Source organism: Geotrypetes seraphini, chromosome 6 (assembly GCF_902459505.1).
Source record: "Geotrypetes seraphini chromosome 6, aGeoSer1.1, whole genome shotgun sequence".
Lineage (NCBI taxonomy): Eukaryota > Metazoa > Chordata > Amphibia > Gymnophiona > Dermophiidae > Geotrypetes > Geotrypetes seraphini.
Window position 1 is genome coordinate 42745147 of NC_047089.1, and position 26890 is coordinate 42772036.

The 26890-nt window shown below is 43.4% G+C and overlaps 1 protein-coding gene across 6 annotated transcripts in view; it reads right to left on the minus strand.

The window, feature by feature from the left end:
- Positions 1–26477, minus strand: part of SKA3 (spindle and kinetochore associated complex subunit 3) — a 61125-nt gene extending 34648 nt beyond the window's left edge. Inside the window, exons 1-6 of one of the 6 annotated variants that reach the window (XM_033950246.1) lie at positions 26362–26376; positions 16938–17052; positions 16226–16346; positions 11517–11590; positions 8597–8762; positions 899–1298 (exon numbers count right to left, since the gene is read on the minus strand). In XM_033950246.1, coding sequence (XP_033806137.1) covers positions 899–1298; positions 8597–8762; positions 11517–11590; positions 16226–16346; positions 16938–16961 — 785 coding nt within the window. In that variant the 5' untranslated portion in view covers positions 16962–17052; positions 26362–26376. Of the gene's footprint in view, positions 1–898; positions 1299–8596; positions 8763–11516; positions 11591–16225; positions 16347–16937; positions 17053–25735; positions 25900–25926; positions 25947–26361 lie in introns of those variants that run through there. The other 5 variants (XM_033950249.1, XM_033950244.1, XM_033950248.1 and 2 more) reach the window with 5 other exon arrangements.
- Positions 26478–26890: the final 413 nt, after the last annotated feature.

Sequence of the window (26890 nt, forward strand, 5' to 3'; positions counted from 1 at the left end):
GATAACAGGCCTGCTGCAGAGAGCACATATGAGCTCTCACCTAAGGCACCACCCTCCAAAGTTGCAGTCATCGAGACCAGGAGCTGAAAGTAGTTTAGGGTAAGACCCTGCTTGTGATGTATTAGCTTTCTTACTAGTTTCACACAGTGTCTACAACCACCACCATTTGGTAATCTAGAAAAGAATAGTCCACTGGACCAATATAAAAAAAAAAACCCAAGACTGTTCCTCGACAAAACATAGTAAATGATGGCAGATAAAGACACTTCCCATTAGTTAAACCCATTAAAAATACATGATTTGTCTCTTTGATATTTCTGGATAATGTACTGTAAAGTCCACCTGGTATTGTCCTAGGTTCCAAATGCTGAAGTTGCTGTCCAAGCTCACTCCAGCCTATCCAACCATCCTGTTTGCAGGATATCTACCATAATGTCTGGCCAGTAACATCCTCATGTTCCAAGTTAGTGGAGCTCCCATTGATGCCCTCCCCAGCCCAATCTTACACGAAATCCATTCTTATATTAGCAGCCCGAACATATACCATACTTCAAAAATTCAAGAAGTGGTAAATTTGAGAGGTCTTTTATGTCTGTTTCCCGCTGTTTTCTCCAGAAACATTTCTAGTGCAGCAAAACTTGCAGTATTTGTCTGAACAGGTTTTGAAACCTTTTTTGGCATTTATAGAAGTTAAGTACAATAAATAGCATAAATTGTAGCTTTGTGTATTTTGAAGAAAATAGCCAATAAGCTAATTAGATATGGACCCTCATATAGACAAAAATACATTACATGCTTTCCTGTCCAGTGGCTCAAATGATAAAAAGGCTGAGCATAGGTAAATTCCATCAGAGTCAGCTATACATGAGGAAATGAGCACTTTTAAAATTCTACTTACTTTTTCTTTTCCTGAGCCCTATTTATTAATGCCATTGTGTAGTCATCATTCAGTTTCATGTGGTATTCAGCAATGCTAAATGGTTCCAATTTTGGAAAGCAAGATTCAAGCAAGGCATCATCCTCCATGTATAAGGTGCACTTTGGTGTCCTTGGCATTACTGGTACTTGAATGTTCTTTGGATCTTCTTTAACATTAGCTATCCCATTAAGTGCTGCAATGTTTGTCACAGTCCTTGCGTGAAACTGATAGTGGGAGAGGCCAAATGCTGATAACTGTGGAATTTGTGGTAAATCTCTGGGAGCAGGCAGCTTGTTTTCCATTTGTTCCTGATCAGTCTTATGCAAATGTTCATGACCAGATATGTCAGGGTTATCACAGCCAGACTCCTGTTCGTTCACTATATAAACATTACAAAATTATAGTAGTCACTCATCAAAACACTGAACTACTGCATTCTTTGCAAACCACAATACCTTTCACTGGGCTTACATAAGAATTATCTAAAAATATGTTGTAAGTCATATGGTCTTAGTAATGCATTGAAGTACTTGACATTGCGTGTACAACAAACTTTTAATAATAAAACTTTATGTTTATATAGTATAATGATAAGATTTTCAAGTGTTTAACTAAGTGTTGTTCTTATGATTCTTGTACACTTGATGAGAGGTTAAAAATGAATAAAGAAAAATAATGTTGGGAGGGAGGGGGGGTTAGGGGTTTATATATATACAATTGTTATTTGACTTGATGGATTTTTCAAGTGTTGTTTCTGAGACTTGTACACTTGTTGAACGATTAAAAAAGGAATAAAGAATTAAATAAATAAATAAAACTTGAAACTTAAACGATAGCAGATAAGGAAAAAAATAGGTTCTTACCTTGGTAATCTTATTCCCAGTATAAAAGCACATGAATGTGTTCCTTTCCCAAACCTGCAAGAAAATGCGGAAGGCATCAACTTCACCTCCTTGTATCACTGGGCAGTGCCTCATTTCAGTTCGTACCAAATCAGTTGATAACACCTAAAAGAGGAGAAACAACAAAGAGGGGCACCGCGTACTTTTGATCTGCTCTGCAACAAAAAACAAGTAATTGACAAAAAAAAACCCCACATAGCATCAACAAGGTCGAACAAAGAACCACCTACCTGAGTGTAACCAGCATCAACACTTGCTCAGCTCTGAAATCTGTCAGTAGCTAGTTGATATACAATTAGTATTTTTTCTGCATCTTTGCGACAGCCACTTCAAAGTTCTTGCCAGAAGACAAGCCTTTGTAGAGACCTACATGTCAAAGCAAAAGCAGGCTACACTGAAAACTAAGAGGGCAGGCCTCAGCACTCATGTGCTTTTATACTGAAGATTACTGAGGTAAGAACCTAATCTTTATCTTCCAGTGCAAAAAGTACATGAGTCCTGACAAGTGGGATGTACCAGAGCATTCCCATGAGTCTAGGGCGGGACAGATGAGCCTGTTGCTAGTACCGAGGACCCAAAAGAGTAGTCCCCTCTGTGCTGTCACGTCCACTGTAAAACTTTTTAAAGGTATGGAGAGTGTACCACATAGATGCCATACAAATATCATTGGATGGAACAGCCCTGGACTCTGCCCATGAAGCCATACTTCTGGTGGAATAAGCTTTCAAGGAGATCGGCAGTTACTTTTCACAATCGATGTAAGCAGATAAATAGCCAAGCATATCCATAAGGAAATCAAAGCCATTGAAACTGGTTTTCCTCAGTGGCTACAACTGGTCAACACAAAGAGATGATCCGATAGACCGGCATCTGTCAAAATTGCCCAAGAGGATATGCGGAGAGATAAGCCCTTGGCCAGTGACTCCAGCTATAGCCACCACTACAAACTTCGATGCTCATCCAACATCCGGGCCAGAGGCATCTGGAGGGAATCTGTCTGGAGAGGGTGTAGATGAGCTTTTGCCCATAGAACCAGCTCTGTGGTCGATACTATCGACCCCAGTAACTGCAGATAATGTCAAGCAGTGGGAGTTGACATTGTCAGGATCCTCTAAAATCTGATATCTTAATTTCTTTTTATATGGGTCTAGAAGAAAAACACAACCCTCTGCTGTGTTGAATATAATCCCCAAGTACTCCAGGGATTGAGATGGCTCCAGGCAATTCCAGAAATTGTTAATCCAGTCAAAGTCCTGCAATAGCTGGACTACTTGTGCCACTGTTTTGTGGTCTTCAACCTTGGACGCAGCTCCTGATTAGCCAATTGTTCAAGTATAGGTGTACCTTAATCCCAGCCTTGCGCAGGTGTGCTGCTGTAACTACGATCACCTTGGTAAAGGTGCGAGGTGCCATTGCCAGCCCAAATGGTAGCGCCAAGAACTGAAAGTCTCTCTCCAGCACATTGAACCTGAGAAACCTTCTGTGGTCTGGGAATATAGAAATATGTAAGTAAGTCTCTGTCAAGTCCAGTGAGGCTAAATATTCCCCCGGCGCAACCGAGGCAATGATTAAATGCATGGTTTCCATCCGGAACCTGGGCATTAGTGCCGCCCGATTTCTGATTCGAATTGTTAAAAAAAATAAAACAGGCCTTGCCCCTCAAGCAGGAGAGGCAGCGCTGCCTCTTGCTGGCTGTCCACTGCCGTTCCTGTTTTAGGGGGCGATGGGGGAGGGTAAGTCGGGAAGTACTGCAGTGCTTAGGTGCTCTTTGCAGCATCCTCCGGCTTCTCCCCTGGCCTCCCGCATTACCTTTAGCTAATACGACAGCCTGCAGAGAATCGTGGTGCTATAACGATCTTTACAGGCTGCCATTGTCCTCGGCACCACGTTGGCTCTGCCGCGATCCTGCCCCTGATGTCAGAGGAGGGGCGGGACCGCGCAGAGGGAACGTGGTGCCAAGGACGACAGCAGCCTAAAGGATTGCTACAGCACCGCAATCCTCTCTGCAGGCTGCCGTATTAGCTAAAGGTAAGACTGGGAGGCCGGGGAAGGGGGGAACCAGGCTTTCAGGGGGGGGGGCCACTGGTATAGAAATACATGGAGGGAGGGAAGGAGGGGTTCAAAGAGATGTGCATAAACCAGACTGGGATGGGGAAGAAATAATGGGTCTAAAAACAGAGGAGAGAGATGGTGGATAATGGGATTTAAGGAGGGAAGGAACAGAAAGGGAGAGAAGTTAGACACAAGGGATGATGTGGAGGGGGGTGGGGGATAGAGATACTGGATAGGAGGGTAGTTGGGAAGAGAAAGGGAGAGCTGGTGGACCCTGGGGTGGTGGGAAAGAAGGGAGAGATGCTGGATGAAAGGGTAGTTAAAAAAGGAAAGATGGTGGATCTGGGGATGGTGGGGTCCATCGCTGCAGCTGCGGGGATGGAGACAAAAAAATAAAAGATGCTAGACCTCTGGGGGAGGGAAGGGAAACAGAAGGGGAGGACAGAGATCGAAGATGGATGATTAGCACCGAGAAAAAAAAACCAACAAATGGGCAGGAGACCCTGGCAAGTAAGTTATCATATCAGAAGACAACCAGAGCATGGGACCAACATGATTTGAATAATGACCAGACAACAAAGGGTAGAAAAAATAATTTTATTTTCTGTTTTGCGATTACAATGTGTCAGATTTGAAACGTGTATCCTGCCAGAGCTGGTGTTAGACCGCAAACGTGAGCTAGGATTTAACAGAGAGAAGAAAAAAAATCTTTGTTTATTTTGTTTACACCACAGCATCAGTGTGGGTAGGAGAGGGCAAAAGGGATGAAAAGGCTATAAAAGGGGTGACGAGACTATAAAATAAACCCACCAGGATGTTTGGGGGAAAAAAAACAAAACACAAAACAAAACATCCAATTAGGCAGGAAAATCAATCAAAATTTTTTTCCCCTTTATCAGGCAGCACTACTGGGCACCCTTAGGGTTACATTGAAGGACTTCAGATCCAGAATTGGTCTCCAATCATCTGAGCCATTCTTTGGCATGATAAAGTATATGGAGTATCTGACCAAGCTCGATTCAGCGTCCAGTCTTCCTCCACAGTCCAAATCTACAACAGATTTTGTACTGTTACCTGTACTTTGGCTGCTTTTTCTGGCCTTCCAGTCAAAGAAGCTACAAAGAAGTTCATTTGAGTTTGTAGGTCTCTCGAATGATCTCCAGAACCCATTTGTCTGAGCAAATCCATTCCTAGGCCTCCCAGTACTCCCAAAGTCTCTCACCTATTCAGGGGAGGTTGGAGAGTGGCCTGGCATCACTGGAACTTTTAAGAAATAGCTGCCAAACAGGCACCAGAGGAGCTCACAAAAAAACAGATGAGACTGTCTGTAGCCATGAAAAGACTCCCTTGGGGCAGCTGACCTATCATCTAGGAAAAAATGATCCATTACGCTGGTCATAAGGTCGCCAGCCCTTTGCCAAAAAGCATTTGCCCTTTGAAAGGGAGCCTGCTCAACATGGCTTTAGAAATCAAATCTCCAAATCTTTGTCTGATCCAAAGCATCCTGCAAGCAGGATATAGAGTAAGCAGAAACCTCGCCCATGACTAAAACACATCATCCATAGCATCTGCAATATAATTCACCACCGAAAGCAACACCTGGAGGTATGTGCTCTCCTCACTAAGGTCAGAGTCTGATGCAACATCTTATAGCAGGCACGCATCACATAGGAAGCCGCAGAACAACCCAAAGTCAAGGGCTCAAACTGCTTTTTGAGGATTACATCCACCCTGTGATCCTGTGCATTCTTCAGAATCACTCCACTTTTACTAGCTTGTGAAATATGTTTAGTAACCTGTGCTACCTTTGATGGTGCAAACAGCTGTGGAAATCAGGAGCTATGGGATATAGCTTTGTCATAGTTTTAGCCGCACTCCTTCCCCTACAAGGGACCTTCTGGCATCTCTTAATGCTCTGGCAGCATCAAGGTGCAAAGGAAAAAATAAGGACCGAGTCTTAGAGCTGCTCAAAAGCAAGTGTTGCGTAGTAGAAGTTTGCAGGGGTTCTAAATTTAACTCTCTCAGAACTGTGGATGTAGCGGGCTATAACATTTTAAAATAAATAAATAAACCTACAATGACTTCATTTAAGTCTGCTGGTTTAAACAGTCTGCACACTGTCAGGTACTCTCCTTTGTCTAAGGCTGCCACAGACTCAGACAAGCAAGCAGGATATTTCAGGGGCTTGTCTCTATGGGTTGCCTTTTACAAAGGCTCTAAGAGCCTGAAACCTTCTACCCTACCAACTCCACATCTCTTTGTGAGGGGGTGGGGAAGAGGAGACACAACTGGTGCCCGAAAAGTCTCTTGGACTGAAACGGAGCCAAATTCAGTCTGTGCTCGAGTGCCTGATGAAACAGCAGCAAGCTGGACTTTCAGATGATCGAACTTCAAGCTATTCCAAGTATTAGAACAGGTCAGCTAGCACAGTGTTCTTCAACCACCGGTCCATGGACCAGTGCCGGTCCACAGAAATTTCCTGCCGGTCGCCAGCAGGTGCATCAGGCCCAAAACAGAGTTCTTCATCCGCCGGTCCACGGTGCGATCGATGCGGCGTTATCTTCGAGCCAGCTCCCTCTTCCTAACTGATTCAGTGCACAAAGCCACAGGCAGTGGCTCCTACGGGCATCCTGCGCCTGAACCTGAAGCCTTCTCTCTGACGTTGCAAAGTCAGAGGGAAGGCTTCCAGATGAGGCACGGGACATGCAAGGTGCAATTAGTACCATTATGGGGGTGGGGTCTGGGGTGGAGATTGGGTAGAGATGGGCAGGGTCTGGCCCAAGACTTAGCCCAGTGTTCTTCAATCGCCGGTCCACGGACCGATGCCGGTCCACAGAATAATTATTTTATTTCTGCCGGTCCATAGGTGTAAAAAGGTTGAAAAAACACTGAGCTAGCAAGGTGCCCTGTAAAAAGGGTGGCCCACCTAGCTACAGACTTCCGATTACAGAATCTGTAACTTCTCTCAGGCAGAGCAGTCTCAGAACTATTGAGAACCTCCTTAACACTGGAAGCCTTGATAAACCCCTCCCCCCAGAAGCAGAGCAGATGAAAAGAAATCTTCTCAACTCACTTGCAGAAGGAAAAAACCAAGATGGCACACTGCTTAGTGATACAAGGAGGCTGAGCTGAAAAAGTAGATGATACCTTCTGCATTTCCTTGTGGGTTTGGGTTAGCCTGTACTCACTGTGCCTGCACTGGTGCTGAGAGCTGCACTAGAGAGAAGAGTGTCTCAGGCAAGCATGCACAAAGTTCAAATGCCTGCTTTTTCAGTCTGCCAAAGACCGAAGTCTAGGCTGAACCTCAGACCCCCATAGGATCACTTTTGACGAGGGCTAATTTGGGGTCACATAGCCTGCACTCAAGCTCTAGATGAATCTGGAGTGAGCAGCGCTCCCAAAGGAATGGTCCCTGAGCTAAAAAAAACCGACTAGTGCAGGTTGGCTAGGCAGGTGCCCTGCATAAAGGGGCAATCCCACTAGTGACAGACCTCTGCGCCAAGAGTATGTGTCTTCTTGCAGCCAGAGCTGCCCCAGGAATGCTGGGAACTCCTGTAGCACCAAAAGCTTTGAAATCTGGATTAAACCCCCCACCCACCAAAAAAAAAAAGAAAAAAAGATGATGATCTCAGAGCAGATTCAAAGACACCTTTAGTCTCACTTGCAGAAGGAAAAGACTGAGGAGCTGGGGCACAGCCCACTGAGGAAGGAGGTGGAGACAAGAATTTAATTGATGCCTTCTGCAGGGTCTCACAAACCCAGTTGCATTAGAAAAAAAAAATTAATTTGGGCCTTCTGGAAGCAAGATGCCGGGTTGGGGGTGGGAGAGACCATTTGAAACAGAGTGGGGTAGAACTTCTAAAGCCTTTATTTTACATTCTGAATGAAAGTTTCGGTACAGGTGTTGGGCTGGGGGAAGCTGGGCTCTGCCCATACATATATTTTGTGTGTTTTATTCCAAAAGGAGCACATAAGGAGGAACCTTAGCATAACCACTATGCTGCCAGGAGATTTTCTATGCACTAAGGGCTCCTTTTACAAAGCCACAGTAGCAAGTCTCTCATAGCAAATGCACTGAAGCCTATTCAATTCCTATGAGCTTCGGTGCATTAGCTGAGGGAGAATTGCTACTGTGACTTTATAAGAGAGGCCCTAACCTCCAAACATGAACAAAGTATAAGTACTTAAAGATTTCTTATATGAGCCATTTCCACTAAAATCTAAATTCAATAAAGAGCCTGTTTTTGAAACACCTGATGGGCAAAGTCAGAAATAAGAACCTATGAATATTAAAAAATAAATAAATAAAAAATTAAATATCTATAATAAAAATTTACAGGCAGGTAACCCTTCCCTAAGTGTTAAGAGAATGACACTGACAGAATTTGTCACTGTCCCCGTGGATAACTGTGGGAAACCATCTCCCATGTCATTCTTTAAGGAGAGGGAGAATATGAATGGGCTCAACCACTAACCCTTAATCCTTGTATTGAAGAATGCTGGTGTAGAAGGACCGAGATTGAGATAGACATTAAAGAATGATATGGGATAGTTTCCACGGTTATCTGTGGGGATGGTTACAAATTCTGTCACCATGTCATACTCTGCATATAGAATTACTGCATTCAGATCTGGACATATGTAACCAGAAGAATGGAATTTATTAGAATTAACCTTTAGCTCAACTCATCACCACACACATGCACACAAAATGGATTATTACCTTGATCTTCTACAGAAAGTGGCTTATATCCATATTTTTCAAAAAGCACTTTGATGTTTTCAAGGTCCATTGCAGTTCTTTGCTTTAGTACTTTATAAGCCTTCAGGAATTCAGTAATTTCTTCTGCCTTAGAATATACTTGATCAGTAGAGCTTTGAATATTTCTCTTTATGGACAAAAATAAACAAACACATGGCTTTTAGAGTCACTGAAATTTCATTAAAATCATTTAGTAATTTAAATTTGGCAGGAAAATGTGTCATGTAGTTTTTCAGATTTGACAAAATTATCCAATGAATCTCACACAAATTCTAGTGCTATATAAACTAGTAAAATTATGTAAGAGGACCCAAAAATTAGAAGAGAAAAATACATTCAAAGCAGAACCTTGTATATTTACCATTAAGTCAATGATCTTGCTTTGAGTATTTTACCTATCTTTGAGAGTGACATGAAAAATATCAGGACTTACGTAAATGTAAAAGATTTAAACAAAAATTTTTAATGCTGTTGCAGTGTCTATCAGACAGTGCTCAGAAATATAAACAGAAAATGGCTAGCAGTGAGACGAGCAAAACATTCGCATTCGCAAACATTTGCATTTGCAAACATTTACAAGACGAGCAAAACATTCGCAAAATCGGCGCCTCGGAAACCGAGGGTACCTCGATTTGCAAGCGGCGCCCCCCGTGCCACAATCTGAAGTCCCCCAGACCCACCTGAACCCGCTTCTTACTGTCATCTAGGCCTCGGCACCTGCATGTCCTGTGCGTTGGTGCTGGTGCCGAGGCCCAGATGACAGTAAGAAGCGGGTTAGGGTGGGTCTGGGGGACTTCAGATTGCGGTGGAGGGGTGCTGAATCGCGAGGGGGAGGGTGCCGGATCATACGGGGGGCCTTCAGGGAGAGCAATGCCAGTTCTCGTGGGGGGAGGGGGGATAGAGCAGCGCCGCTGGCCTCGGGGGGTGGGAACGTATCAAAGCGAGCTTCCATTATTTCCTATGGGGAAACTCGCTTTGATATACGAGTATTTTGGTTTACGAGCATACTTCTGGAACGAATTATGCTCGTAAACCAAGGTACCACTGTACAAACCAAATACAGAGTATGATCAGAGGAGAGAGCGAAGATTCTAAGGTTGATGTACTTATCCATCTGAGGACAAATGATCTGGCCAAAAATATCACACCAAGTACAGAGAGCTTTTCAGAAGGTGGGGGGGGAGGGCTTTGGTACAGACTAGATTTTTCTGAGTTGTTTCCTGCCTGTGAAAAGGAGGAAAGATTACATAATACAGAAAACTTCAATAAGTGACTTAAAACCTGGTGTCAACAGGAAGGTTTTAGATACACAGGAGGCTGGGGCCTATATCTCTCTTTGACGGGAAAGAAGATCCTTGCTGAGAAATTCAGTCAATATACCTCCAAATGTTTAAAATAGAGGGGGGGGGGGGAGAGGCACACAGAACCAGCCGAGTTAAAAAAGTCATCCCCAGCAACAACAAAAAGTTGGATAACAGTGTTTGGGAGAAATACAACACAAAACAATCGTAGTAAATCATTCATCAGCAATCAAGGGGAGACTAGGCAAAAAGCTGTGCAAAAAGTGAGAGCATCAAAATACAGCTAAAAAGCAATGAGTTCAAATCCAGGACCTGCAAGCCTTGATGTTAGAGGCAGACTTAGATCTTGTTGCTATCACAGACATGGTTTGACGACTTCCCACATGGGATTTTTTTTTCATTTTTCAATGGCACAAATATTTTGTGTGTATTACACACAAAATATCTGCCCCATAAAAAAAAAATTAAAAATATCCCCCACTGCTGCTCTTCCCCCAATGACTCATGACAATTGTGCCCCTCCCCCCGACAAACGCAGTGACCCACCTGAACCTAAAACAAATGGCAGGAAAGTTGCCCACTCCCTCCTGCTACAAAGAAACTCCCCCCCCCAAAAAAAAAAAAAAAAAAGAAAAGGCATGAGGGATGCCCACTTCCTCCTGCCACCAGAGGCCCCCTCCAGGTCCTTGCTCCCAACTTTAAAAGTTGGGAGCAGGAGGTACTGTAAACACCTCCTGCTCCTTGCTTGCCGACACTGGGCCTTAGGCCCTTCCCCTCACATGATGCACCAGGGAAAGGCCTAAGGCCCTGATTGGTTCAGACACCTTGGGCCTAAGAGTCCTGAAGAAATGATCGGCAGATCATGAAACGTTGGCCATCATTGGCTTTTATTGATTCAGTGAGGAAACTGTAGTCATGTTAAGGCAAAGATAAATGCTGCCTACTTTTTGTATTATCATACATAGCACATTTAATGGGTTGTTTTGCTAATGATAGAATGCTGGAGGGGAGTTAAAGAGCAATTTAAGCTCCCCTTCATAGCTCCAGAGCAACGTTTGCCCTGCAGCTTCTGAGGCGTTTTCCTCCATCTAGCTCTTTGATTGAAAATGAAGTCTAGTGTTGATAAGGGGTTAAACTATTGTGCATTTTTGTTACCAGTACAGACTAACTGGAGATATATCATTTGATTTATTTGAATATTTTTCTCCAGTTCCTCCATTTTTGTTGTTTTGTCTTTTTTATAAAGACACATAGGTACCTAAGTGGCCTTTTCAAAAGTGACCTATATTACCCTCTAAATATGTTATTTTATGTTTTAAAGTAGACCTCCTAATGATGCCAAGTAATCAGCTTCCTGCAATAAAATGACATATTTACTACTGACAAATTACAGACCACCAACATGTACTGTGTATTAGCCAACAATCTTTCCACAGATATTTCATGCAATTGTAAAAGTAGTTTGGTTAATTTTGGGAAACTGAATAGGCTTATGAATGGTTTTACCATGAACTGGAAAGATCAAATACTTCAATAGCATCCTATAGAAACAAAAGAATTCAGAGGTGTAGGAATTATACCTTCAAAGCCCTAACTTCTGAATGCAGATCGTGCAAGACTCTCATTGGGCTTTCATCTTCATAACCATTGAAATCTGTTGAGAAATTAGAGAAAATTATTCTGCATATGAAATATGTCTAACTCAGTATCAGCATCCTTTTAGTTTCATAGTTTCATTTTATGTTAATGACAATTTCTTATTCAGCTACATATTCTAATTTCCAAAGACATCTTTTAATACAGTAAAGTAGTAATTTATTAAATGATAGCTAGTTGGAAGAATGAAATACTAGAAAGTGGACACATTTGGTAAACTCTAAAAAGGAACCCTATTTTACCAAATTAGTTTCTTCTTATACTGAATAGCTGGAATACACAAGATATTTCCAATGCTTCCATTAGTTCAACTGATGTATATGTATCCTTTAAGTGTGTAATCCAGGATTTCCCAAACTTCTCAGCATTTTTCTTTTTCAGTAGGAATATGCATGGGATAACTTCTCAGTTCATTTTTAGATATTTGTTAAAAAATGCTTTAATAAATGAATAATTGTGCCTTAGGAACATAAGAACAACCTTCCTGGGTCAGACCAATGGTTCATCAAGCCCAGTAGCCTGTTCTCAGATGGCCAATCCAGGTTACTAGTACCTGGCCAAAATCCAAGGAGTAGTAATATTCCATGCTACCGATCCAGGGAAAGCAGTGGCTTCCCCCATGTCTCTCAATAACAGACTATGGATTTTTCCTCAAATAACTTGTCCAAACCTTTCTTAAAATCAGCTACGCTATCTGCTCTTACCAAATCCTCTGGCAACACGTTCCAGAACTTAACTATAATCCGAGTGAAAAAAAAATTCCTCCTATTGGTTTTAAGTTATTTCCCTGTAACTTCATTGAGTTTGTAATTTTTGATGGAGTGAAAAATTGATCCACTTGTACCTGTTCTACTCCACTCAGGATTTTGTAGACTTCTATCATATCTCCCCTCAGTTGTCTCTTTTCCAAACTGAAGAGCCCTAACCGTTTTAGTCTTTCCTTAAACGAGAGGAGGTCCAGCCCCTTTACTATCTTTGAACCTTTTCTAGTGCCACTATATCTTTCTTGAGATAAGGAGACCAGAATTGAATGCAATACTCCAGATGAGGTCGCACCATCACAGGGATATTATAACATTCTTAGTCTTGTTAACTATCCCTTTTTTAATAATTCCTAGCCTCCTGTTTGCTTTCTTGGCTGCCGCCGCACATTAGGCAGAAGGTTTCATCATATTGTCTACGATGATACCCAGATCCTTTTCTTGGGCGCTAACCCCCAAGGTGGACCCTAGCATCCAGTAACTGTGATTCAGGTTATTCTTCCCAATGTGCATCACTTTGCATTTGTCCTCATTAAATTTCATCTGCCATTTGGACGCCCAATCTTCCCAATTTCCTAAGGACTGCCTGCAATTTTTCACAATCCGCATGCGTTTTAACAACTTTGAACAGTTTAGTGTCATCTGCAAATTTAATCATCTCACTCGTTGTTCCAATTTCCAGATCATTTACTCACTGTTTATTCTCCTCCATTGAGAAAAATGACCATTTAACCCTACCCTCTGTTTTCTATTCATTAACCAATTTCTAGTCCACAACTGAACTTTACCACCTATCTCATGACACTATAATTTTCTCAGGAGCCTCTTGTGAGGAACTTTATCAACAGCTTTCTGATAATCTAGACACACTATATCAACCGCTCACCTTTATCCACATGTTTATTCACACCTTCAAAGAAGTCAAGCAAATGGGTGAGGAAGATCTCCCTCGCCTGAACCCATACTGACTCTGTCTCATTAAATCATGTTTGTCTACGTGTGCCACAATTTTATTTTTTATAATTGTTTCTTCCATTTTGCGACACTGAAGTGAAGCTTACCAGTCTGTAATTTCCAAATGCATGCTTCTGAATATCATATGTACATGAGAAATATGCATATACTGGGCTTCCATGTATTTACTGGGATGTATCACACCGTCTTTATGAAGAAATTCACCCAAAATGGTAACAACTCAACACAACTAAGTTTTATGTATAAAGCCCCAAGAAATGCTGCTCACAAAAGTAATAGCTAATGACTGAAGGGACAGCCTGAGGCAGTGCCCTGGTAACACCAAGCTGTAGTTTACTATGACATATTTGATGTGCCCCAAGAGATATTCAAACACATTGAAATTTTCTTACCACCTTTCCCCAATCTTTATTTTTGAATAACTATTCCTTAGCTCTTCTGACAGCTCCATGATCGAAAGATTAATTTCTTACCTTTGGTCATTTTCTTTCTTGTAAATCCTCACTTTATTCCGAGAACAGTTGGTTATTTACCTCCTTCCACCAGGGATCTGTAGGTAGCCTCAAACCTTGAAGCTTTTATCTCCTCCCCCTCACACCGTACCACTGAGCTTGCTCCTATATACTCCAGTTTCAATTCCTAGAGGCCAGGCTGTAGGAGCTTATCTTTTCTGCTCATGTTTCTTTTTGTGATTTTACAGTAATTTTCGGTCATGGTTTTGCCCTCATGCTGAGGAGGTTCCCTGTGGGGACTTCCTGGACTGCAGGAGATTGCAGACTGTTGGAGAACATCTGCTTCTGGGGGTTCCCTGCTTGTCAGTAAGCCCCCCTGGACAGCCTGCAAATCAGATCAGGGTTCTGGGACCTTACCCTAGGAAACTAGCTCACCCCAAGTTCATCCACTAGTTGGGATAAACGGAATGGAACTCCTCCCTTATGAGGAAAGACTAAAAAGTTTAGGGCTCTTCAGCTTGGAAAAAAGAGAAGGCTGAGGGGAGATGTGATTGAAGTCTACAAAATCCTGAGTGGAATAGAACGGGTACAAGTGGATTGATTTTTCACTCCGTCAAAATTACAGACTAGGAGACACTCAATAAAGTTACAGGGAAATACTTTTAAAACCAATAGGAGGAAATATTTTCATTCAGAGAATAGTTAAGCTCTGGAACGCATTGCCAGAGGTTGTGGTAAGAGCGGATAGCGCAGCTGGTTTTAAGAAAGGTTTGGACAATTTCCTGGAGGAAAAGTCCATATTCTGTTACTGAGAAAGACATGGGGCAGCCACTGCTTGCCCTGGATCAGTAGCATAGAATGTTGCTACTCCTTGGGTTTTGGCCATGTACTAGGGACCTGGATTGGCCACCGTGAGAAATTGGGCTTGATAGATATTTGGTCTGACCCAGTAAGGTTATTCTTATGTTCTTATGTAGTATGCTTAGATGCATCTCTTTGCTAGGTTTCTCCTCTTGTTTCACACACCCTGTCCTCAACCAGTTTCTCTCCTTAGCAGTCCTAATCTCCTACACCCACCCCTCAGCCAGTCTGGTGTTTTGACATCTCCCTTTCCACTAGTGTCTATTACCACTGCTAAAGAAACCAAGCCTCAATCTACATAAGAACATAAGAATTGCTACTGCTGGGTCAGACCAGTGGTCCATCATGCCCAGCAGTCCACTCACGCGGGGGCCATCTGATCAAAGATCAGTGCCCTAACTGAGACTAGCCCTACCTGAGCACGTTCCAGTTCAGCAGGAACTTGTCTAACTTTGTCTTGAATCCCTGGAGGGTGTTTTCCCCTATGACAGACTCCGGAAGAGCGTTCCAGTTTTCTACCACTCTCTGGGTGAAGAAGAACTTCCTTACGTTCGTACGGAATCTATCCCCTTTCAATTTTAGAGTGCGCCCTCTCGTTCTCCCTACCTTGAAGAGGGTGAACAACCTGTCCTTATCTACTAAGTCTATTCTCTTCAGTACCTTGAATGTTTCGATCATGTCCCCTCTCAATCTCCTCTGTTCGAGGGAGAAAAGGCCCAGTTTCTCTAATCTTTCACTGTATGGCAAATCCTCCAGCCCCTTAATCATCTTAGTTGCTCTTCTCTGGACCCTTGTCTGTCCTTCTTCATGTATGGCGACCAGTGCTGGACGCAGTACTCCAGGTGAGGGCGCACCATGGCCCGGTACAGCGGCATGATAACCTTCTCTGATCTGTTCGTGATCCCTTCTTTATCATTCCTAGCATTCTGTTCACCCTTTTCGCCACTGCCGCACATTGCTTAGACGGCTTCATTGACTTGTCGAGCATAACTCTCAAGTCTCCTTCCTGGGAGGTCTCTCCATGTACCGCTCTGGACATCCTGTATTCATGCATGAGATTTTTGTTACCTACATGCATCACTTTACACTTATCCACGTTGAACCTCATCTGCCAAGTTGATGCCCATTCCTCGAGCCTGATTAGGTCACGTTGAAGATCTTCGCAATCCACATGTGGCTCTCATTAGGTTTAAAGACATCACAATGCAGAACTGCAGTGCTAGTCCAATGAGAATTCCTATACCATTTGACAAACCTAATTTGAGTCATTCATGCAGATGTGCTTATTTCTTTAGCAGCAACATGTAGCAATGAGTACTTCATGTGCACAAAATCTTAGGTGTTAAGAGTTAAATTTTTAGGCACCATGGTGACCTGGCACACAGGATGAGTCAAGCCTTAGATTAGCCTAATTCAGTGGTCAGCAATTTGTACCATGGTGACCTGGCACACAGGATGAGTCAAGCTCTAGATTACCCTAATTCAGTGGTCAGCAATTCGCAGCTCTTTTTACCATGTGGTTGCAGCTCTTCTCTTGCTTTAATGGGTTCGCAGCAGTGATTCCTACAGCTACCTGCCACTAACCTGGAAACCTCTCATCTGTCTTCTCCTGCCCTCTGTCAGAACTTCCTGTTTCTAACTGGCTGGATGCAATAGAGAAGAGGCTTCCGATTAGCGGCAGGAAGCTGTATGATTCGCCACTGACCTGTTGAAGCAAGAAAGAGCATAACATTTGTGAGTGAGGTTGGGGGTGTAGAGAAAGGAAATATGTTGCAGGAGGAATGAGAGTGGTGAGAGGAAGAAATGGACATAAGGGTAGAGGGGAAAGAGATATGGTGTATGAAGAGAGAGAGAGAGAGAGATATGGATAAAGGGAGGGAGTGATGGTGCATGGGAAGAGAGGGAAAAATAGAGAAATGGACATGAAACAACTCTGTGCGGAAATACAGTATCAAAAGTCTCAAATTGTTTTTCTTTGTCTGTAAATATTTGAAGTTTTGGTTTTGTATTAAATGCATATATACCCATATCCAATTAAAAATCATCTCTCAATCCCCCTTCTCTACCAATTGTGGCTCTTTGTAAATTTGGGATCAAACATTTAGGATAAAATGGCTTTTTGCTTTAAAAAGGTTGTGACCCCTGGCCTAATGGAAACTTTGGCAGAATGGTGAATTTGTAGCTTTTTGTGGCACACCAGAATTAGATATATAGTAATATGATTGTTTGCTCTTGTCAAAAGAAAAAAAAAACTCCAAGCACACACTTTGGAAACAGGATCACATCATATACTCACCAAGGTCATCGTTATTAAATGCATGTTCAAGGTGATGAGTCTCCTTCTCTAATGTAAGTGCTAAAGCCCTTAGTTTACCAAAGAAATGTGCAGTCACTGTCATGTTCAAGGAAGGCTAAAATAGACAAAAATGAAAAGTCTTTTATTAATAGAGTTAAGGCAAGTAAGTTTTATTTGTTATTGCTAAAGGTGATTACAAAAGCGGCTACAAATACAGAATACACTTCTTCCTCCGAATCCGAGGGTTTAATACCCACAAATTCAGCTAATTGCAATTTTTTGTGTCACATTTTTTGCCTAGTTTTTAAAGGCTCCCAGACCTTACCTGGTGGTCTAGTGCAGGAGTGATCTTCCTATGCTCCTGCCGAGCCATCATAAAAAATGGCTGCCTTGAGTTCCCGTGGTCTTGTAGCAGCCATTTTTGATGATGGCTCTGTAAGGGGCAGGAGCGTAGGAAGATTGATCCTGCCCTGCGTCACCGCTAGACTACCAGGTAAGGCAGGGGTGCCCACACTTTTTGGGCTTGCGAGCTACTTTTTAAATGACCAAGTCAAAATGATCTACCAACAATAAAATTTAAAAAAAACACAAAGCACACTGTATGCATAGAAAATGTTAATCATCATTCCTATTCCAGGGTTTTTCAAAGAGGTCAAAGCAGATGACTCTAAGCACTATCACCTCAGTAACAACCATACAAAAATAGACAAATATACCCCCTCCCTTTTTACTAAACCACGATAGCAGTTTTTAGCGCAGGGAGCTGCGCTGAATGCCCAGCGCTGCTCTCGACACTCATAGGCTCCCTGCGCTAAAAACCTCTATTGCGGTTTAGTAAAAGGGACCTTAGTGTAAAATATAGACAGACATTTTGATCACTAAATTTAAAATAAAATCATTTTCCCTACCTTGTCTGGTGATTTCATGAGTCTCTGGTTGCACTTTCTTCTTCTGACTGTGCATACAATCTTTCTTCCCTTCTTTTAGCCTGTATGCTTCTTCTCCTCCAGACCTCATTCCTTCCCCCCAACTTTTCCTTCCTCTTCCCTGCCCTTTCTTTCTCTCTGCCTCCCTTTCATTTTTTTCTGTTTCTCTTCTTTCCTTCTGTCTCCCTGCCTGCCCTTTTTCTTTCTTTCTCCCTGCCCTCCCCCAAGCCACTGCCACTGCCATTACCATCGGGGACCAGGACCCAAACGCCACCAATAACAGGCCCCAAGCTCTCCCTGCTTCGGCCAACTAGCATTCCTCTCCCCGACGTCAATTCTGCCGTCGGGAAGAGGAAGGCTGATCAGCCCAAGATCGTGATCAACCTATTGGGGGAAATGCTGCCGGGTCCTGCCTTCGCGGAAACAGAAAGTAGGCAGGACCCGGCAGGAACAAGAACAAATGCTTCACTAACCTGTCTCCCGTATTAGCCCGTAGCGAACGCTTGCTTCAGGGCTCTCAACATGTGCGTGCAGGCTTCCCTTCTCCCCCCCCCTCCCCGGACATAACTTCCAGTTTCGGAGGGAAGAGAAGAGAAGCCTGTACGCACACGTTAGAGCCCGGAGCATAAGTTCGCTAGGGGCTGAAATCTCCAAGCCGGTTTTTTTTTTTTTTGGGGGGGGGGGTTAATGTTCAGCAGCGGCAGATGACAGCTGGGCGGACTGCCCAGCTAAAAGGCCCTAGGGAGAACACTGGAGAGGAAGGCTGATCGGCCCGTAGATCAGGACGGCAACACGAGTGCAATCGACTCGAGTTGCCTTCCTGAGCTACTGGTCGATCGCGATCGACGCGTTGGGCACCCCTGAGGTAAGGTCTGGGATGCAGGAGGGAGGTGGGGGTGGGTAAGTATCAGCCCTAATAGTTATCCGTGAATTTCCATATTCGAGGGCTGGCTCTGCCCCTAACCCTCATGCATTCAGAGGGAGAAGTGTATTGTATTTTTATGTGTATAATGTATGCATGATAAAATCCCACCTACCCCTGCATGCTACACTTTGAGCATGCTATACCAGTGTATTTTTTTTTTTTTTTTTTTTACTAAGAATGGGCTAATTGGTTTTAAAGATCTTTATTAAATTTTTTTTGCAGGTTTTGTGAATACACGCAAAAACCTAAAAAAGCCCTTAAAAATAAATGCATTAAATTTGTAAACTAGCATGCTTTAGAAAATAAACTAGTATAAAAGATTAGGTTGACACTGGGATTTCTTGATGTGAAGAAAAGGATCTCTGCAGAACAAGGCCTGAAGTTTGTAAACTTCACAGGTCAAAGTAATGGCCACTAGGAAAACCATCTTGACAGCGATATTCATCAAGAATGCCCAGTCCAACAATTTGTAGGGCAGACCAGCAAGCGACCTAAGAACCAGAGTGAGATTCTAAGTCAAACATGGCCGACACAGAGAATGGCAGAGCTGCAATGCACACATCAGGAACCCAACAACATCCGGATGAGTGGCTAAAGAGCCCCACAAGGGCCTAGGACCGAGGCAAGAAAGCCCAGCAATCTGAATCAGAGAGCCAACTGCTAAAGCCCTTTTCCAGACCTTCCTGAAGGCAGGCGAGAATGATGGGGACCGACGTAATGCTCAGATCCTCGCTGTTCCTAACACACCAAGACTGAAAATTGCTTCCAGGCTTTAACAAACGCTGCTACAGAAGAATAATTCTTGTTGCACAAGATGGTAGCTATCACTCCCATCGAGTATCCCCTGCACACTGTCTGTGCGCTCAGTAGCCAGGCTGGAAGATCAAGGTGGTCCGGCGCCTACAGGGCAATGGACCCTGCTTGAGGAGGTATGAGGAACAGGGAAATTTTGAGTCCCAGATCCAATGGCATACCTCTGTCTTGGTTAATCAGGCGCCACAAGAAACTCCTAACCCTGGTGCGGTTGGACCCGTCACATAGGATGCCCATCATGGGCCATGGAGGAAAGACAAAGATGGCCCTCCTGCAGTCATGTCTGCACCATGGTGTCTAATCCCGCACTGCCTGCCTTTTGGTGGCAGCAGAAGACTCGAGAAGTCTTCTGTTATGATGCCGATACCATCAAGCTGAACATCAGATTACCCCAACTTTCTACTATATAGGGGAAGGTTCTCTGGAACAGAGACCATTTACCAGGATCCAGAGTCTGGTGACCGAGAAAATTCACTTGTATGTTGTCCACTCCGGCTATATGTACTGCGGATAGCACCAGAAGAAGCTGTTCTGCCCAGCAAAAAAGCATTTGAGACTACTGGCGCAGAGCCGTGTTCCTAGTGCCCCCTTGGTGGTTGACATAGGCTACCACAGTGGTATTGTCTGAGAAAACTCAAACCACCTGATTTTGAATTGTGCACGTGGAGTGTCGAAGAGCCAGACAGATCGCTCGAAGTTCCAGAGCGAGAGAGAGGATTCAACCACCAGGCAAGATTACGCTGAGCCTCTGGTGTCCATGGGAACCATACATGCTGCAGATACCTTTGCTGACTCTAATAGGAGAGAAGCATGTGCAAATGAGCCCTCATCTTGGAGATGACACAGATGGTCACTATCATCGCTCCCAAAACCTGAAGGTATTGCTCAGCTATTCAGACAGGCATGTTGGGAAAGGCCAGTATCAGCTGGAGCAGTCTGATTTTCGAGCTTCTGGAAGGAAAATCTGGTTCACCCCCTTGGCAAAGAGAACGCCTAGCAATTCTAAGTCCTGCGGCGGTGTGAGTTGACTCATGAGAAGGATGATCACCCACCCAAGCCTCTGGAGCAGCTGAACATCTGCATGCACCACCCGACGCTCATCAGCCAGTCATCATGCCTAATCTGTGATGGTGAACTTCTACCACCAGCATCACTTCTGTGAATGGGCGAGGAGCTGTAGCAAGCCCGACGGGCAAGGCCACAAACTTGAAATGTTAATGTAGAACATGGAATCTTAAGAACTTCTTGCATTCCAGAAATATGAGGATATGTAGATGGGCCTCTGTTAAATCCAGGGACGAGATAAATTCCCCTGAAGCTCTCTGGGAAAATGTTGACAATAGGAAAAGGAGGAGTAGTAGATGTGTTACCACCTGTGGAGAATAGAAAAACCGTAACAAAAAAAAAAAAAAAAAATCTGTAAAGACCTCCCAGAAGAACATACCCACCCAGTCTACCTCAGACTTTGAAATATTTTGTGCCTATTTCGAGGTAGACATACCTATATTTTTGCTCCATAAGACGCACCCTAGATTTAGAAGAGGAAAACAAGAAAAAAAAACATTCTGAACCAAATTCTCCCTGCCAGATTCTGCACCCAACCTCACACTCCTTGCCAGGCTCTGCACCCTGTCCCCCTCTGGTGGTCTAGTAGTAGGCCGGGACAGAGAGGACAGGGCATAGGGCAGGCAGGGACAGGGCACAGATGTCAAGGCAGATGACTTTTTAAAATATGTAATGTAACCTCAGTAACAACTATAGAAAAGTAGACAAATATAGTGCAAAATATAGATAGCAGATATAAATTCTCAAAACTGACATTTTGATCACTAAATTGAAAATAAAATAATTTTTCCTACCTTTATTGTCTGGTGATTTCTTTCTTTCTTTCTTTCTTTCCTCAGGCCCAACAATTGTCCCTTCCTCCTTCCTATGTCCCCCTCAGTGCCTTCCAGCCTTTGTCCTCTTCCTCCACCCACCCCCACTGTTGTCTGGTGATTTCTTTCTTTTCTTCCTCAGGCCAATTGCCCCTTCCTCTTTCCCTCCTATTCCCCTCACTACCTTCCAGCCTCTGTCCTTTTCCGCCCCCCCTCAAGCTTGCCCGCTGGATTTAATTACCTCCCACTGCTGCTGTGAGGACAAGTCAACGAAGCAGCAGTAGCGGGGGTGGGGGGGTGGGAGGCGGACTCCTAGCTCAGCAGCGCAGCACCCAGAATGCAAGCAATTGATGGGAAGGGCCAGGCGGGTGCAGCGATTGCACGCCGCCAGCCCAGAAGTCTTACCCCTGATGTCAATTCTGACGTCAGCGAGAAGGTATGGATTGACCCGAATTGATGTCAGGGGTAAGGCTTCTGGGCCGGCAGCGTGCAATCGCTGCACCCGCCTGGCCCTTCCCTTCTACTTTTGGCAGCAGTGAGCAACCGGCGGCGGGTGGTCCTGCAAGGTAACAGGGGGGGGGATTTGGATATTCATTCCATAGGATGCACCCTTTTTCCCCACCCATTTTTTGGGGGGTAAAAAGTAGGTCTTATGGTGCAAAAAAATACGGTATTTCCTTTTTTTGGACATAGGACTCAAATATTTCCAGAGCAATGCAGATTAGGTATAAGGGTTTTCTTCAGTTAAAGAATCAAGTTCTGGCTTTGGGAATTTTTTTAAATTCCCAAAGCACAACAAGACCCTCACCAAAACACAAGACCCTCACCAAATTCAGAGGTAATCTCAAGTCTATTGTAGACATATGTACACAACACTGTAACTGGAAATCTCAAGAACCTGGATTCTGTAGATAATGCAATACTTGAGAACAATCTACCACTTGACTGAACAAAATACAGATATATCAGATATGTTTCTCACAAAAGAATAAGCAGGAAACACCTTGTACAATGCTAGGGGAAATGAGAAAACCACTTAGGCCTGGATTCTCTAACCAGCGTCGGTAGTTGTCCAAATTAAATAAAAGAAAAATGCTGTTAAAACAACATTTTTAACTGAGTTTCAAGGCACCTACCAGCGCTTAAATTGGCGCCAGAATCACACCTCTGTAGGCGCATTAGGCCTCCTATCGCCTACAATGGCATTAGACGGTCTAAAGCACCTATGGAAGCGCGATTCCCATTAAAGGTAGGCCTGGGAAATCCTAGCCTACATTTCCAGCGCCTACCTTTGCTGGAGGCGCAATTCTGTACCCTCACCATCACATGATTGACATAAGCTTGGCAGCCGCCGACAACAAAAATCAGGCCTTAATGTATAAGACTTTGACAACGCATACAAAACTATCATGTCAAAGTTATATAAAGCTAAATATCACTAATGTCACCAACAGGCAAAGCTTGGAACGTTTGTAGCTACAGTAAAGCTGCTGGAGCACTTTAATGAAGAGCAAAACTCACTCTTACATGCTGTCAAGCTCCCTTTCACTAACCAGCAGTATAGGCCTTCTCTGAAGCTTTGATGTCCAGAGATAGCCAAGGTGAAACCTTGTACCTGTATCCAGATATAAGCCACATAATATAAAGTCCTTCCCCACCCAGACTAATAGTTAACATAAGAATTGCCATACTGGGACAGACCGAAGGTCCATTAAGCCCAGTATCCTGTTTCCAACAGTGGCCAACCCAGGTCCCAAGTTCCTAGCAAGATTTAGAGTAATAAAACAGATTTTATGCTGCTTATCCTAAAAATAAGCAGAGAATTTCTCCAAGCCATCTCAATAATGACCTATGGACTTCTCTTTTAGGAAATTATCCAAAATTTTTAAAAACCCTGCTAAGCTAAATGATTTCACCTCATGAATGTCAGAGTTTAATCACACATTGTGTGATTAAATATTTTCTCTGGTTTGTTTTAAATCTACTACTTAGTAACTTCATCACATGCCCCCTAGTACTAGTAGTTTAGGAAAAAGTAAACCAAGTGAGTCACATCTTCCATTTCCACTCTACTCAGTATTTTATAGACCTCAATCATATCACCCCCTGAGCCGTCTTCTCCAAGCTGAAGAGCCCTAGCTGCTTTAGCTCTTTCTCATAGGGAAGTCATCTCATCCCTTTTGCCTGTTTTGTTTTTTAATAGCAGGATAGCAACCAGACTACAAGGCATACTGTGAAAGCTATTCACTCTGGAAATACTGTAGTTCAGTCTGCTAAAACAGAGAGATAGTTACAGACCACTCTGATGCCCAATGTTATTCAAGCCTGCACACAATTCCCCAGCATCCTTTGTCAACCCTGAAATCCTGTTAAGGCTCAAATTTCAGCCAGGAGCAACTAGAACAAAGGGGACGTTAAGAATCTTAAATGTAAAGAACCAGAAGCACCCAATTATGTTAGCAGCAATTTCTAGGTCCCATTGTGGTGGTACCTATCATTTAGAAGGTACATGGGAGAAAATAATACCAAGAATATTATAATGCATATGCATTGCTCCATGGTGTGTCCTCATCTTGAGTATTGCACACAGTTCTGCTCAGAGTATCTCAAGCAAGAGTGGAATCAGGAAAGGTTCAAAGAGGAGGAACCAAAATGTTAAAGGGGATGGAACTCCTCTGGTAAGAAGAAAAACTAGAGGTTGTGACTCTTCAGCCTGGAAAATAGACAGCTGAGGGAGGGAGGATATGATCAAAGTTTACAAAATCTTGAGTAGTAAGAGAATCAATTTTTCACTCTTTCAAAAAGTACAAAAGCCAGGGGACGCACAATAAAATTACATAAATGCAGTACTTAAAAAATAGGAGGATTGTAAAATGGTAGGATGTTTGCGTCAAAAGACGTATTAGGAGAGACTGGAAGCTCTGAATATGTATACGCCAGAGGAAAGGAGGGACAGGGGAGATATGATTTAGATGTTCAAATACTTGAAAGGTATTAACGTAGAACAACATCTTTTCCATAGATAGGAAAATGGTAAAACCAGAGGGTATAATCTGAGGTTGAGGGGTGGTAGACTTAAGAGTAATGTTAGGAATTTCTTCTTTACGAAGAGGGTGGTTGATGCCTGGAATGCACTCCTGAGGGAGGTGGTGGAGAGGAAAACAGCAACAGTTAAAAAAAAAAAAAAAAAAAAAAGCATGGGATGAACAGAAAATGGTGGCATATATTGACGAACTAAGGCCAGTACTGGGCAGACTTGCATGGTCTGTGTCCTGTATATGGCCATTCAATTGAGGATGGGCTGGGATGGATTAGATGGGCTGAAGTGAGCTTTGATGGAGACTCTAGTAGATGGAACCTAGGCACAGTACTGGGCAGAGCTCTGGGTTTCTGGTCCAGAAATATCTAAGAAAAAGAACAATTTAAATTAAATCATTAAATTATAGAGTGTATGTTTAGGCAGACTGGATGGACCATTCGGGGTCTTTATCTGCCATCATTTACTATAATTTTTATTTTTTAACTCCAAAGAATAGTTAAACCCTGGAACTCATTGCCAAAGGATGTGGCTATAGCCTTTAGCTAGCTGGGTTTAAGAAAGGTTTGGACAAGTTCTTGGAGGAAAGGTCTATAGTCTGCTATAGAGAAAGACATGGAGGAAGACACTGCTTCCCCTGGATCAGTAGAATGAAATGTTGCTACTATTTGGATTTCTGCCAGATACTTTTGATCTGGATTGACCACTGTTGGAAACAGGAGATTGGACTAGATCAGTAGTCTCAAACTCACAACCCGCCAGGTACTATTTTGAGGCCCTCGGTATGTTTATCATAATCACAAAAGTAAAATAAAAGTTTCTTGATCATATGTCTCTTTAGCTATAAGTTATAATATTATTATTAAGACTTAGCCAAAAGGAAAGATGTATGAACTATAAAGAGTTTTATCTCATGCAAAGTTGTCATTTTTTTAATAAGACATTAACTATTTTTTTCTGAGGCCCTTCAAGCATCTACAAATCCAAAACATGGCCCTGCAAAGGCTAGATGGACAATTGGTCTGATTTAGTATGGCTATTCTTATAAATTCAGGGTCTATCCATGGTAAGTTAAGACCATTAAAAGCAAAAAAACAAGGCGGCCTAATACAAGCCAGTAAAACTCTTCCAAGAATACAACACCCGAATAAAGATTCCCAAAAACCTCTTTGCTCACTGGCGCATAACAATAAGATAAGTAAAATGAAAAAAGGTAATACCAGGATAAATTTCGCGCCTCTTCCTCTCACGACAACAGTACAAACCAGATAAATGTGCCACTCCTCACAAACAGCTGTTCACCGGCGCGCCAAGCAATTCAAATTTTTTTTTTTAATGCAACAGACTTTATCAATACACTGCGTGCAAACAGAAGGCCAATAAAGCTGTCGCTTACAGAGGGAACGCCCACCTGACGCAGTTATATCGAGTCACACGCATGCGACACGTGTATTCGGCTCTCACAAGCAAAGCCCCACCCTCTTCACAAACATTCAAAGAGGGACTTTCCACCCCCCGTGGTCTGCCATCTCTCCCGCCTTTCCCGGTCCAACATATTTCCCCCTCTCCTCCCTATATGAGATCCAGCACATGTCCCTCAAAATTCCACCCCCTTCATACTGTCAAACTCATGCTTGAGGTCGCCTACCAATCCCGCAGCTTGCCTTCTCCGGTACCCCGCCCCTCTAGCACTACCTTTCGAATGTGACCCGCCTTTGCTGGAAAAGAGGAGTTGAAGAGCTGGGGGGTCGGTGATCTCAAAGACAAGTTGGAAGTAGAGAGCTGCATGGGAACGGTTTGCGGGGACGTAGCATTTGCATACATCTCTCACTGATCAACTACCTACCAGGGCTCTCCAAGACATCCAAGTACCTCCTCCTCTTCCTTTCGATAAGTCAGCGCAACTATACTTGCTGCCTGCCCGGACTAATGCGGCAAAGCTCACACTGACACATGCACAACCGAGATCATTCATTCCGGCGTCCTTGGTCAGTGCAGTGTGAGCTCTGCTGCATCAGCCTGGGGTGGGCATTGAAGGGCTGCAGCATGGGCTTGCTGCACAGTACTAATTAAGGAACAAGGTAAAAACCAGGATTCAAATTGTATTGAAATCCTGATAAAAAGGCTGGATTGTCCCGGATCACCTTAACAGCAGACCTCCCCTTTTTTTTTTTTTTTTTGCCACAGTCGCTATTCGTTTACAGGGAGTCCCCTGCCGACATCTTCATTCCTTCTCGCCCTCTATGACGACTTAGGGTTACCACATGGCTCCAGAAAAAGGAGGACAAATTGAGGCATCCGGGTTTTACTTCCAGTGCTTTCAATAGAATTAAACCCAGATGTCTCAGACTCAGTCTGTCTTCCTCATTTCCATA